The 12,462-nt window shown below is 41.6% G+C and overlaps 1 protein-coding gene across 2 annotated transcripts in view; it reads left to right on the top strand.

The window, feature by feature from the left end:
- Positions 1-12,462, top strand: part of SYNPR (synaptoporin) — a 306,233-nt gene that overhangs the window by 256,452 nt on the left and 37,319 nt on the right. For both annotated transcript variants that reach the window (XM_084797148.1, XM_084797149.1), the window contains one exon: positions 1,865-2,063. In XM_084797148.1, the coding sequence (XP_084653274.1) occupies positions 1,865-2,063 (199 nt within the window). The remainder of the gene's footprint in view (positions 1-1,864; positions 2,064-12,462) is intronic.

The raw sequence follows: 12,462 nt of genomic DNA, 5'->3' as shown, positions 1-12,462 counted from the left end.
TGCTTTCCCGTAGAACAGGTTATGGAAGAAAATCTGACTCGATCACCCGGACTGCTATTCCCAATGCTTATTTCACATTATAGCTTAACATGGTTGTCTGTAAAGGAAAAGATCCTTCCACAAAGTCAAGTGGCCAATGCAAACTGCTTCCTCAGTCAAGGACGGAAATAAAAAGAGTATGTCTTTACAAAATGGATTTTTCCTCCTTCTGCTTTCAATGCGGCTTCACTTCTGGAGTGCTCAGTGCATCAAGGAGGGCGCCTTGCTATATATGAAATGCCAGCAGCTCATGGGCTTCATTTTGGAAGTGTTTATCCTAGTTAATGTCTTGATTAGTTAGCACAAACAAGTTAATATAGACATTTGTAAAGTCTCTAGAGCCAGACATGAATTTAAACCCCGGGTCCACCAAAACTAGCTGGGCGTCTTAAGACAAATTATGTGAGCCTTCCAAGTCTTCATTTCTTTATCAGTAAGTGACAAAGGTCAACAAAGAGCCCACACTGCAGAGTTTGCTGTGGATATTAAGTTAAATAATGTATTCAAAACAATGTAACACAAGAGAAAGGTTTTGTTGTGCTAACTCTGCTTCTATTAGTATTATTTCATGGTTACCATTACTATATAAACTGGTAGGGTATATACACTGTGGACACTTGGAAAGGGTTATTTACATTTGGCCTAGTAAGAAAAAAAATTACCCTAAATATGAGTTAGGAATGGCTGTATGAATAGTTACTTCTCCAGGCAATTTCCCAAGTGAGACTTCAGGGACCTTAAGGAGCCTCATTATTGTAGATTTCCAAGTGTCTCCATAACAGTCCTTTCTGAACACTCCTGGTTCCTGTACCAAATTACAGTTAGCACTTGGTTTCAGCTCACAACATTGTAATGTACATGTAATATGTCTTCCTTGAGTGTCTGTGGTTGAGCAGAGAGTGTTGTTTAAGCGTTTCACTTGTCGCCATCATGGACCATGTATGCTGCGCTTCATGCTCTCCTGAGGGAACTCATAATCTAAACACTCTAAAAGGTCAATCAAAGAACAAAGACTGTTCTTGTATTTATTTTCAAGTGTGATATGCGTAATAAAAGCCACCATTGAAGTACATGAAATGGAGAAAAACAAAACAAACAAACAATAAACAAACCCCACACTACAACAGAGATTGGTAGTTACTACTGAGGATGCAATGCAGACAGAAAAAAGAAACAAGCAACAAGCAAGTATGCTATCTAGAAAGCATCACCTTGTAACAAACACCACACACGTCATAAAGCAGCATGATGGAATTAAAACCGTTGGAAGAAATGCTGTAGTTATAATTACTTTAAAAGTAAGAAGATAAGCAATAAGAGTGTCAAAAGCAAGGAAACCACTGTGGGGAATATTTATCAGGAGGTTTCCCAAGGAGGATATAGTGCCTAGACACTGAGGAGGCCACCATTGACAGAAGAATATCAGCCAGGTGAGACCCCGTTCAGTATAACTGAGGCAGCTTAAGCAGGCTATAGGAGGAGCAGGAGGACAAGTCTCAACACACTGAGAAGAGGCTGGGGACACAGCCAGGGCCCAGGGCCCAAGGCTGCTGGGCCACACACATTAAGGAGAGAAAGCCTAGAGTCTCAGCGGAGGGCTGTGCTCATTTCAGTTCTCTTTCGACTTCTCGCCTCTGCTGGCTGAATTACCACCTCTGCAGTATTTATTCCCACGGGCCAAGCCAGAATCTATAAATTCGTTAGCAAATTCTCTAGTGGATGCGTCATAGAACTCCCAACCGTAGCTAATGTAGCGTTAGCAGATGTGACAGTGAGCACTTCTCCTACAACATGTCAAGTGTCTTCTTGCCTCTGCTGCTTTCAGGTTGCACCAGGTGACCTTCGAAGTGCCCACCTGTGAGGGGAAGGAACGGCAGAAGCTGGCACTGGTTGGCGACTCCTCGTCCTCGGCAGAGTTCTTCGTCACCGTGGCTGTGTTCGCCTTTCTCTACTCTCTGGCTGCCACTGTAGTGTACATTTTCTTCCAGAACAAGTACCGCGAAAACAACCGGGGCCCACTCATTGTAAGTTGTTGTCTTTTTTCTTTTTTTTAACGACATTTTATAACTTCCTTGGCTAGGGCCTGAAGGGCTTTGGAGTGACCTGTATCTCTCAGGCTGGTGTGTGGAAAGCAATCATATGTGCTATCATCCAGATCTCTCAGATCTACAACAGAAAATACAATGCCTACTGGTAGTAGACAGTGCCAACAATGGTAAGGAAGCCCAGGAGACCCCAGAAAAGTCAAAGGAGCCCTGCTGTGGACTTGTAGTTCTAGCATTATAGAGTGAGGTAGCCATTGTTTTCAGTAGCCCCTTAGTATGATTTGTGCTTTTTGAAATTGTTTCCTTATTATAAGGAAATCAAAGTAAAAGTTAAATTCTCTCTCTCCTTTCCTCCCTGCCCCCCCTTTCTTTGCACTCTCCACACCCTGCCCCCACTCTCCCCATCACTCCTTCAGTATCCCACCACTACTTTCCTTTGTCTTTGACAATGGTTCAATGACTTGGATTAGTAAAATTAGTATAGTCTTACTTGTTCTCATGGGACCATACATACACCAAGGAGATGCAAAACTCTCCAGTTTTGTTGTTGTTTGGAGTTTTTTGTTGTTGTTGGGTTTTTTGTGTTTTTTTGGTTTTTTTTGGTTTTTTTGTTGTTGTTGTTGTTGTTTTTGGTTTTGGTGTTGGGTTTCTGGTGTTTTTTTTTTTTGGTTTTTGGGGTTTTTTGTTTGTTTGTTTGTTGTTTTGTTTTTTTTTAAGATGTGGGTAGTTTTAAGGAAAATAAATAAATATCACAAAGTTTATGGGTAATTTTACTTAAAACTTTATGGGCACATTTTCCTGATAATAGATTTTCTGTTTCTATAACAAAACACCTGAAATATTTAACATATAAAGAAATGGATTTTTATGGTTTTAGAAATTGCAGCTTATGATTGGACGGACCCTTTATTTTTAGGCTTCAGGTACAGGTGTCAAATAACAGTAGTGAGGAGCTTGTGGTAAAGCAAACTGCTCAATTTATGGCCAGAAAACAAAGAGTGGAAGGATTGGGACCCCACAATCACCTTGAAAGGCACATTCTCCCAGTGTTCTAAGGACCATGCATAGGGCCCCATATTTTATCCATGATCCCCTCAAGGGACCACCATGGAAACTAATTATTTCAGCACAGGCCTTTGGGGGACATTGACCAACCAAATAATAGGAATTATGTACTCCCAATCCACAGACAAAAAAAAAAAACAGTCTTTCTCGGCATCTGAAAGCTTATTGCACAGGACTGTCACAGACTACAGGCAGTGAGGAGTGACTGTCCGGCATCCTCAGTGCTCGCCGCAGTGAATGTGTAGTGCCTGGGCAAAGGTTCCTTAGATATGACGGGGCGTACAATTTTTTGCTCTCAATAATCAATATTCATACCCTGCTTGTTAGTTAGTAGATCATGAAGAATGTTTTTGATGACAGACTGCTGTGTGATTTGTCTTTTGTAGTTTTGTTTCCTAATGCTGTGATAAAGAGGAAAAGGCTTGTCTGGCTCACTGTGTGGAGTGAAGGTAACTTGACACTAGGAGCCAATCACTGTGGGGAAGTCAAGTGGCTGGAATACAGAACAGCTAAGTCTCGCCACATCCACAGAAAGAGCAGTGGATTACTGCATGGAAGCCAGAGCTCAGCACTTCCTCTAATCTGTAGAGTCCATGCCAGACCCAGGACACAGTCTTTCCATCTCAGTGAAAGTGATCAAAACCAAAGAGGCTTCCTACAAACATGCCCACAGGCCAGCTTTCTTACCCAACACTTTATGGAAAATTCCTCCTTAGACTAGGTCAAGCTGGCAATCAAAACTGAACTCACATGTATTTTGTTTTTTCTTAGAACATACATATGGATTTTTTAAATTATAGGATTTGGGTTGGCCCTTGTCAGACTTGTAGTATGGTGCAGTGAAGTTCTCGCATTATGCTAACAATAGCTGATTCAATCAGCTTTAAGAAGAAATACTCATCTGAAATTGAGCAAATTCCCATCATGCTTTATGTTCTTGTAGGATATGATACCCTACATCATGAATGAGATCAGCAGATAGAGAAGTGAGAAGGGCGACACTACTGATAATAAGCAGGAGTCACAACAATGACATCATATCTTACTCAGACGACTTGCAGAATGTACTGAGCTGGCTTAATATTCACAACAGCCCTAGTTTATATTATTGTTCACATAGATACGGAGTGGGAATATTGGGGATGACATCTGCTCTTCCACACCACAGCAGCAGCAGGCCAGGGGTAGAACTTCAACCCAAACCTGTCGTGCAAGATCCTCAGGTGGACAATATTCTACAGAAGTAATAGCAGGAGGGAGTGTGTGAGGTTGCGCCCAGGATAGCTCCTGTGCCGGCCACTGCGGAAACAGATGATTTCTAGGTTCTTCTGCTTCTTCAACATCTATTTATGGAGGGAATGCTATGAGTCTCTGATGCTAGAGCAATGGGAGAGCTCGTCTGGGGTTTATCTTTCTGCCGATGACAGGACAGGAAGCAGGCTTTAGAATGGCCAGGTTTATGTGTTATATATCAGGGATGCCAGAGTGCAGGCAGTTTCAGACAGACTAGAAACAAATTTATTAATGGCCATCTATAAAATATTTCAATCTACTGGAAAAATATCAAATTGCCTTTTTAAAGTAAAAATGAGGATGTGAATATCTTCAGGAGGATGTGTTAATTGCTAATTATGCTAAGTGATCCAGAAGCAGGAAAAGGAAAACGGAGCCAAAGGAATCAGGCAGCTACCATGTGTCACTACAGACAGTGTGCCTTTGTTTAGAAGGACACATGCCAGCTTCAGAAGGCAGAAGTGGTCACCTGAATGATTTGTGATTCTGAAATTGATGTGTCTCATCCGGTTACACTTTGTCATGTTTCAGAGAGCATAGCTTTCAAGCTAGCCTTTTTCCCCAGGATCCATGTTCTGGATCTTTTCAGCTCTCACCTCAGAGGGGATTTAAGTTTTCTCAACTGAAGGTGAAGTTGCTTTAAAAGAATGACTTGTCTCACACGCCTGACAAGATGCTCTCAGAGTGAGTACGTAAGCAGTGGTCTACATTCTCAGTAACCCACTCTTCAAAGAATTCCAACCGTTCTCAACATCTACCTTCAGATTCTATTACAGATGAAGCGATGTAGGCTATCAGATGAGACCTGATAGGCTGTGGTCAAACTGTAGGGGAGGAGGACTCCCTTACCCTGTCTGAGGTCTAGGGGAGGGGAATATGGCAGAAGAGGATAGGAACTGGAAGATACAAGCAAGGGGATAACAATTGGGGTGTAATATGAATAAACTATAGTAAGTAAGTAAATAAGTAAATAAAAGAATTAATTTTTTAAAAGAAGGAAGGGAAGGAGGAAGAAGGAAGGAAGAAAGAAAAGCGGGCAAATGAAAGAGGTTGTATTCTTTGAACTCTCTTCTCCAGTCCCACTAGGAGACCAATTTGATGAGCAGTGACTTATGAGACAAGGGAGTTTACCCACTGCAACCATATTGGCTTGCATTTGTATTATGCCCAGTGTTCCCCAAATATTTTTTAATATGTTCTCAAAACAATCCCAAGAGAGAAAGGGAACAATGAGTCAACCCTCTCATGCAGATTTTGGAAAGCTGGCCTGAAAGCTCGGGAGCCAGGCTGCTGCTAGAAGAATGGATGCAGTGTGTGGATTGGACCTCTGAGTGCGCTAACCCTAAGAGTTAGGGTTATGCCTGTTATGTTCTCTGCAGCTAGTAATGACTCACACATTGCTTGGGTGCTGTAAGGATGGAGGGGTGCTTGCCTGCAGGCTCTGTACAGGGAAGGGCACACTGTAATGTAAAGTCAATGATACCTGATTAGAACATTTTTATGGCCGTTAGTTTTAATGATCCCCCTGTATATTACAAAGTGCTGAAGACAAAGGTGTACTTTTCTTCAATGGGCTACAGCCCTCATGACTCTACTGTCTTCGGTCCCTCTACACCAGACGTCCTCTCCTGCCCCAAGTCCCTAAGTATAGCTTGACTCGTTGCTGGGTCTGAGGTGATAACTATTAAAATAGAGGGTATGAGTGATCTTTTTTTTTTCTCCATATAATTCACTCTGTCATATGACCAGAAGGTCATGACTGTGTTTTCAAGTACAGGCTTAGTCCACAGCTGAGGGAAGAAAACAGGAGGTAAGCACAGACTCAGTGCTTCTGTTTAGTCAAGCATTGACTTGGGTGAGATCATGGGTACAACTTGGATTTTTCACTATCTGCACTGCTAAAACCAATAGACTCTTCCCCCCCCCTCTCTCTTTCTGTGTGTGTGTGTCTGTCTGTCTGTCTGTCTGTCTCTGTGTGTGTGTGTCTTTTGCTTTCTCTTTCACTCTTGTTCTTTCTCTCTTGCTGTTTTATTCTTTCTCTCTCTCTTTCACTCTCACTCTCTCCCTCCCTCCCTCTCTCTCTCCTTCCTTTTTTCATTTTCTTTTCTCTCTTCTTTTCTTTTCTTCTTACTGTCTTTTTCCTCACAGTGTCACTTCAACTTCATGTCTAAGTAATTTTCACTGAACATCCTTAACAGGCAAACCAAAATGGATGGATGGATGAATAAAGAGCATTTGCTACACTAACAAAACCCACAGAATCATTATGAAGCTCATATCATTGGCCTGATGAAAGCCTGTGGACAGGGATTTGGGAGACTAAGAAGGGACAGTGACTTCCTAGGAGGAAAGCAGTCCCATACATTTAGGAGCATGGAATCCTTTTAAAGATAGTCCAGTGCATTTGGAAGTTGGCAGATAGAATGGAGAACATTGGTTTTTTTTTTTTTTAAGTTCTGGCCCAGACACAATGTAGTTAATGCTTGAAATAATGTCATTTGAACCCATGAATATGTTTCCTGTTAACCACAGATGTGCTTGTCAAAGTCCAAAGCCTGACTAGTCAGGCATGTGTGTGCACAGCCCATATGTTATACGTTCCATCTGCTTGCTCTGAAAAAAGAAATGTTGACAATACAAAAGGGATGAATTCACCTTTGAATGAACTCTCAATCTAAACTACTATAAAATTTGCATGAACAAATAGTTTCCCCCAAGAACAGAACAGATAAAGGCAAATAAATTAATTCATTTAAAATGTCCATAGCATACTATGGAAGTGCTCTATCAAAATTGACATCTACAATTCTTTAAAGCTTTTTAATGATAAGTGAAATCTAGATTACAATTTAAATAGAGGTAAATTTCCACTGTGTTTGATATCATGTCTCTGCAAATAGTAAGTTAAACACAGGGGTTAGCCTTAATAAAGCCAGTTACTGCTTAAAGGACTAGTGTGGGTCTTCCAGAGACCACAGCTCTTGGCCACTGTTGGAAAAATGTCCACAGAGGGTTGGTGGACAGTGTCTGTCCCCTTCTCATCTGGTGTTTACTTGTTTCCTCTTTTTCCACGGAACTCATTATGCAGTTAGAAAGTCAAAAACTAGGGAATTTGGCCAGCACCAAAACTCTTTTTCTTGTGAGCTTCTTGTTTTCATCAAATGCAAAAGGAAATGTGATGTCTTTCTACTTGCTTCCCCTGACAAGTAGATCAGTGATGTCCAGTACATAGGGGAGAGAGGGGTGGCAATATGACACTCCCACCTTATCCTAGTCCATTTGTGCTGCTATGACAAAATGTCTGAGACAGGTAGTTGTTAAAGCAGATTTCTTTATCTCCCCTGCTCCGCGAAGTTCTTTGGCTAGATGGTGTCATATCTGGATGTCTGGTGAGTGCTACTCTATCCTTTTAAGATGGCACCATGTTACCACATCCTTCAAACAGGAGGAGCAATGAGATCTTGAATTATAAAATGTGGAAGGGCCAGTGTGCAAACTGTATGAAACCTTTATTTGTGAATGGCTTCATCTCCTAAATAGGGGAGGAACCTACATGTCCTCATCACCTCTTCAAGGTTTCACCTTTTCTATCACATTGGCAAAACATGCCTTTTTTTCAAAGAGAAAATTCAAGTATTGGGAGAAGGAACCTTTAAGAGGTCCTTAGGTGCAGAAGGGTTCTTCCTTAACAGATTTCAGCCCTCATAGCAGATGGTTCAGGTAGTGTTTCTCTTTATAGGCTGAGGTTACACTCTGTTGGACATATAGCCTTTAAGCAAACACAGACATGGCTTCGTCTTAGAAACCAAAGGCAACTTTTATCAGAGAGCTTAAACTGAACTTGGAACCTACAGAACAATGAGGAAGTAACCGGTCACCTTTATAAACACTGCCCTTTGGTGTTTTGTTTCAAAAGCCCAAATAAACTGAGAAACTGTCCCATGAGACACTGGCAAGGTTTGGTCAATTTCTTTTACCACTACTAAAGGGATGTAGGAGGTAGAAGTCAGAGATACTGCTAAAGTCAAATGTTCTGTAGTGGTGAGAGCAGCTTCCTTTAGCAAAGAACTACCCAGCTTAAAATATCGCCAATTCAGGGGTTGAGAAATCATGATTTACAATGTGAAGTATACAGCAGTAGATGGCAGCCATTGAACACCCGCCATATGCCTGTTATTATACTACATATTTTCCACAATATTACCTAAGTTTAATGTTTTACATGCTGTTTCTGGCTTGTAGAAACAGTGGCTGAAGATACTGACAAATTTGGCCCAAGAGGCAATTCTTCTACGTCAGACCTGTTTTCACTGAACAGTTACACTCATGGTGAGCTCTGACTTGCACTGTACTTGTTTACTTAGCAGGCTAAGCTCTACAATTATGTCTCTCTCTCAGTGTGAATGTCTCAGTTCTGAGGCATCTTCCTCCATAGATCTACATTATTTTTTAGGTGGCATCCTAGAGAACACAGTGGCACCTCCAGTTCCTTGACCAGTTTAAGATATTGTCTTCTTCTAGAAGGCTTCAGGAGCTATTACACTGCCTCTGCCTCCATCTCTAATAATAGAGACCAATCCTATTGAATCTCTCCAAGTAAGTTAGGACCCTACTTTAGCTTCACAGTAGTTGGGGTGAAAGTCCCATATAGGATAGAGCAGGAAAGAAAGGAGCCCTCTATAAGAGTTATTTACAATTTTCTTTGAGATTTTTATCTTATCTTGGGTTTTTCTTTATAACTCCTGCTTTAGCTAGACTTTCTATTGCTGTGATAAAACACCATGACCAAAAACAGCTTGGGGAGGCAAGGACTTACTTCATCCTACAACTGTCAGTTTATATTACATCACTGAAGGAAGTCAGGCCAAGAACTCAGAGCAGGAACGTAGAGGCAGGAGCTAAAGAAAAAGCCATGGAGGACTGATTCTTAGTGGCTTGCTCTCCATAACTGGCTTCTTATACTATTGAGGACCACCTGTCCAGGTGACATTAGCCACAGTGGGATGAACCCTTCCATATTAATCATCCATCTAGAAACTGCTCTAGAGGCTTGCCTATCGGTCAGTGCTATGGAGACATCTTATCGTTTAAGATTCCTTCTCAGATGACCATTTGTCAAATTGATGTAAACACTGGCCAGCACTCCTTCACCCTAATTGCTTTTGTTTTGGGTGTCATTTCACAGTAAGAAAACCCATGTGATACTTCCATCTTAAAAATAAGACAAAGCCTTTTCTTAGAGTCATGAAAACTGATCATAGTCATTTTCTTCAGTGGTGTGACCACACGCTAGTAAGTTATTCTCCACCGATAGTCATGCAGGCAACCTACTGAAGCTCACTGGGTCAGACATAAGATGGAAATAGAAATGGGGTTTATAGGGGAGAAGAAAGGGTGGAATGGGAAAGGGATTAGAGAGAGTTAGGGAGTAGAGATTAAGAAGATGCATTATAGGCGCATATGAAATTGGCATGGGTGTTTAGACTGTGCTTTAGATCTCATGTCTGAGGCTAATCTCCAAGGACCCAAATCTGAATAATGTCCAGCTCTAGCCTCCACTTCCTAGCTTTATTCCTATTAGTCTTGAGCTCAAATTTCTGTCATGTAGAGTCAGTAAGAAGTAATGGTTAAGAATTCAGTCTCTAGGGCCCAACTTTCTGGGTCAAAAGCCCAGAACCACAATCGGCCACTCCTGTGACTTTGATAGTTTTGAGAACCACTCTGCATTTCCATTTTAACACCTGTGAAATAGAGATGAGGCCGTTGGTCAGGTTACATGAGCGATTATACATAAAACCACTAAAACAATGCCAGGCATCCAGAGGGTGCTTATTAAAGTAAGCTATCATTTCCATCAACCCTATATTAGCCACCCTGGCATCCATTGTCCGCTTTCTATGTAGCTGGTGTTTAAGATTTACTGGGTGGATCAACTGAAAAGAGTGAATAGGTGAATACTGTTTACTTTGTCATCTTGAGAAATGACATGGATTTCTTTTTGCACTGTCATGACCACATATCTTTTACATTAGTTTTTATTCTCTAAGCCTCTGAACTCAGCTTAAGCTGTTGTCGTTACAGGTGAATGCAATAAGGCTTAATAATATAGAGTAGCACTCTGTCCTCCATTGTTCTGCTATCTTCCTTTCTGGTATCCCTACAATTATGGTGCTTAGTCTTATGCTATATAGAACATAGCACAGCTCCTTATATCTAAGCAGGAGCTTGAATACTGTTACAACTGGCCAATCTAAAGTTGGTAAAGAAGTATAAAGAATGCAATAGCATAGCAAGAAAAAAAAATACTTGTGCAATCTGATTACCATATACAGCTGCAAACTAGTCTCAGTCCCTGCTCCTCCTCCTCCTCCTCCTCCTCCTATTGCATGTTAAATAACATAGAACATAGAACATTTATGTGGGGGTGCATTCCATGGCCCTTGGCATGCCTGTAAAGGTCAAAGGACAACTTACAGGAGTCGGTTCTCCCCCTCCACCATGTGGGCCCCAGGGTTGGGATTCAGGTCACCAGGCTTGACAGTGAGCATCATTATGGCTGAGCCATCTTGGCAATCCCATCACTCTTGTTTAACTGCTGGTTCTTATTTACTCCATCATTCTAGGATGGAAGCTGCCCTTACCTGTTTTCTGGGTTGCTGCTTTGAATCCGTAACAAGCTTACTTACAGATTCAGCTTCTCTGAGACACCCAGCAGTTCAGAAATGCCTTGCTCTAATACCCAGAGTTCATTAGACATGCAAATAATGGGCATAGAGTCCAGGGTTTGGTATTTTTGCAGCCTTCAGCCTGTTTTCCCAGCTGGTTGTCTTAATTCCTGTTGCTTATTAGCAGAACTCTAAGCAAAGCCACAGAGACATATAAGAAAGCACTTAGAAATTTGGCTCTGAGGCAAGAAGGAAATGTCTAGAAGTAAATACTGTTTGATCCTTTATGAGTGATGTAGTTATGGAAACAAATGAGAGACTGGCCAGGGTAAAACTCCATCTTTATTTCAACACCTATCTAAGACCTGAAAATCTGAAAGTCCTTCCATGTTGTTCTGAAGTATCTATGAAACTTCAGTTCAACTCATATACCATCCCAAAGGATTCACAGTTAGGGCTGAAGTGGGCTGTTTGGGTCGTAGCCTAATAGGCTCACTAGGCACCCGAGTGCCTACTCCTAGGGACAAAAAAGAAATGTAGATAATTAACGAACTAGACATGTCCCTACAACTTGGGATAATTTTAATTTAGGCTAGAGAAAATTAGAGTTCAGTGCAATTGTCTGAACTAAAATTTCCTTGAGTGCTTCCATGGACTGGGAGTTGATAAAAATGAGCACTATCTATTTAAACTCCCCAGCTACCATAAAGGCAGTTACTACTTTCCCCACTACAGATGTTGGTTCAGATTTACAGAGCTGCAGTACGTGTTCTTCCCTCACAGTGCTGTGTTGTACCTGCTTAGACTTGAGTGTAGAAAAATGAAAAGCCAAGGACATCGATCAGACGCCTGAGTATCTGCTGTGTGAGTCATGCATGGGAACTATGTTGGAGTGACCTAAACTGCCGTCACCCTGCTGGGACTGGTCGTCACATAATGAAAACATGACGAAGCTATCTGAAAAAGCCACTGTGTTTTAAAATTACCATTGACAGAGGCAACACGGCGGGAAGAACAGGAAAGAGCACTTGCTGGATCATGTGGTGGGAGGAAAGTAGAGTGAATAGAGCTTGAACAGGAACAGAAACCAGCTGAAGGGGACACATAGATATCTGGCTGGGGAAATGATTTGGCCACAGATACGGGGGAGGATAATCTAATTGTAGGCATGTTTTGACTCACCAGCTTCCTTCTCTTTAGGAGTCAGCCTCCTCCCACTTGTAGAGTCCTGATGAGCTATCCGTCATAATGACTCACCTGACATCAAGTCACAGTGAGTCAACCAAAGTCTCATCGTAGGTTTATCAATAGAATAAATTTCTTCTTCCTCTTGAGAAATATGTGGGTCTAGTTGA

Source organism: Acomys minous (genome assembly GCF_964271855.1).
Source record: "Acomys minous genome assembly, chromosome: 9".
NCBI lineage: Eukaryota > Metazoa > Chordata > Mammalia > Rodentia > Muridae > Acomys > Acomys minous.
The sequence above is the reverse complement of the archived record's forward strand: the minus strand, read 5'-3'. Positions and strand labels throughout refer to the sequence as shown.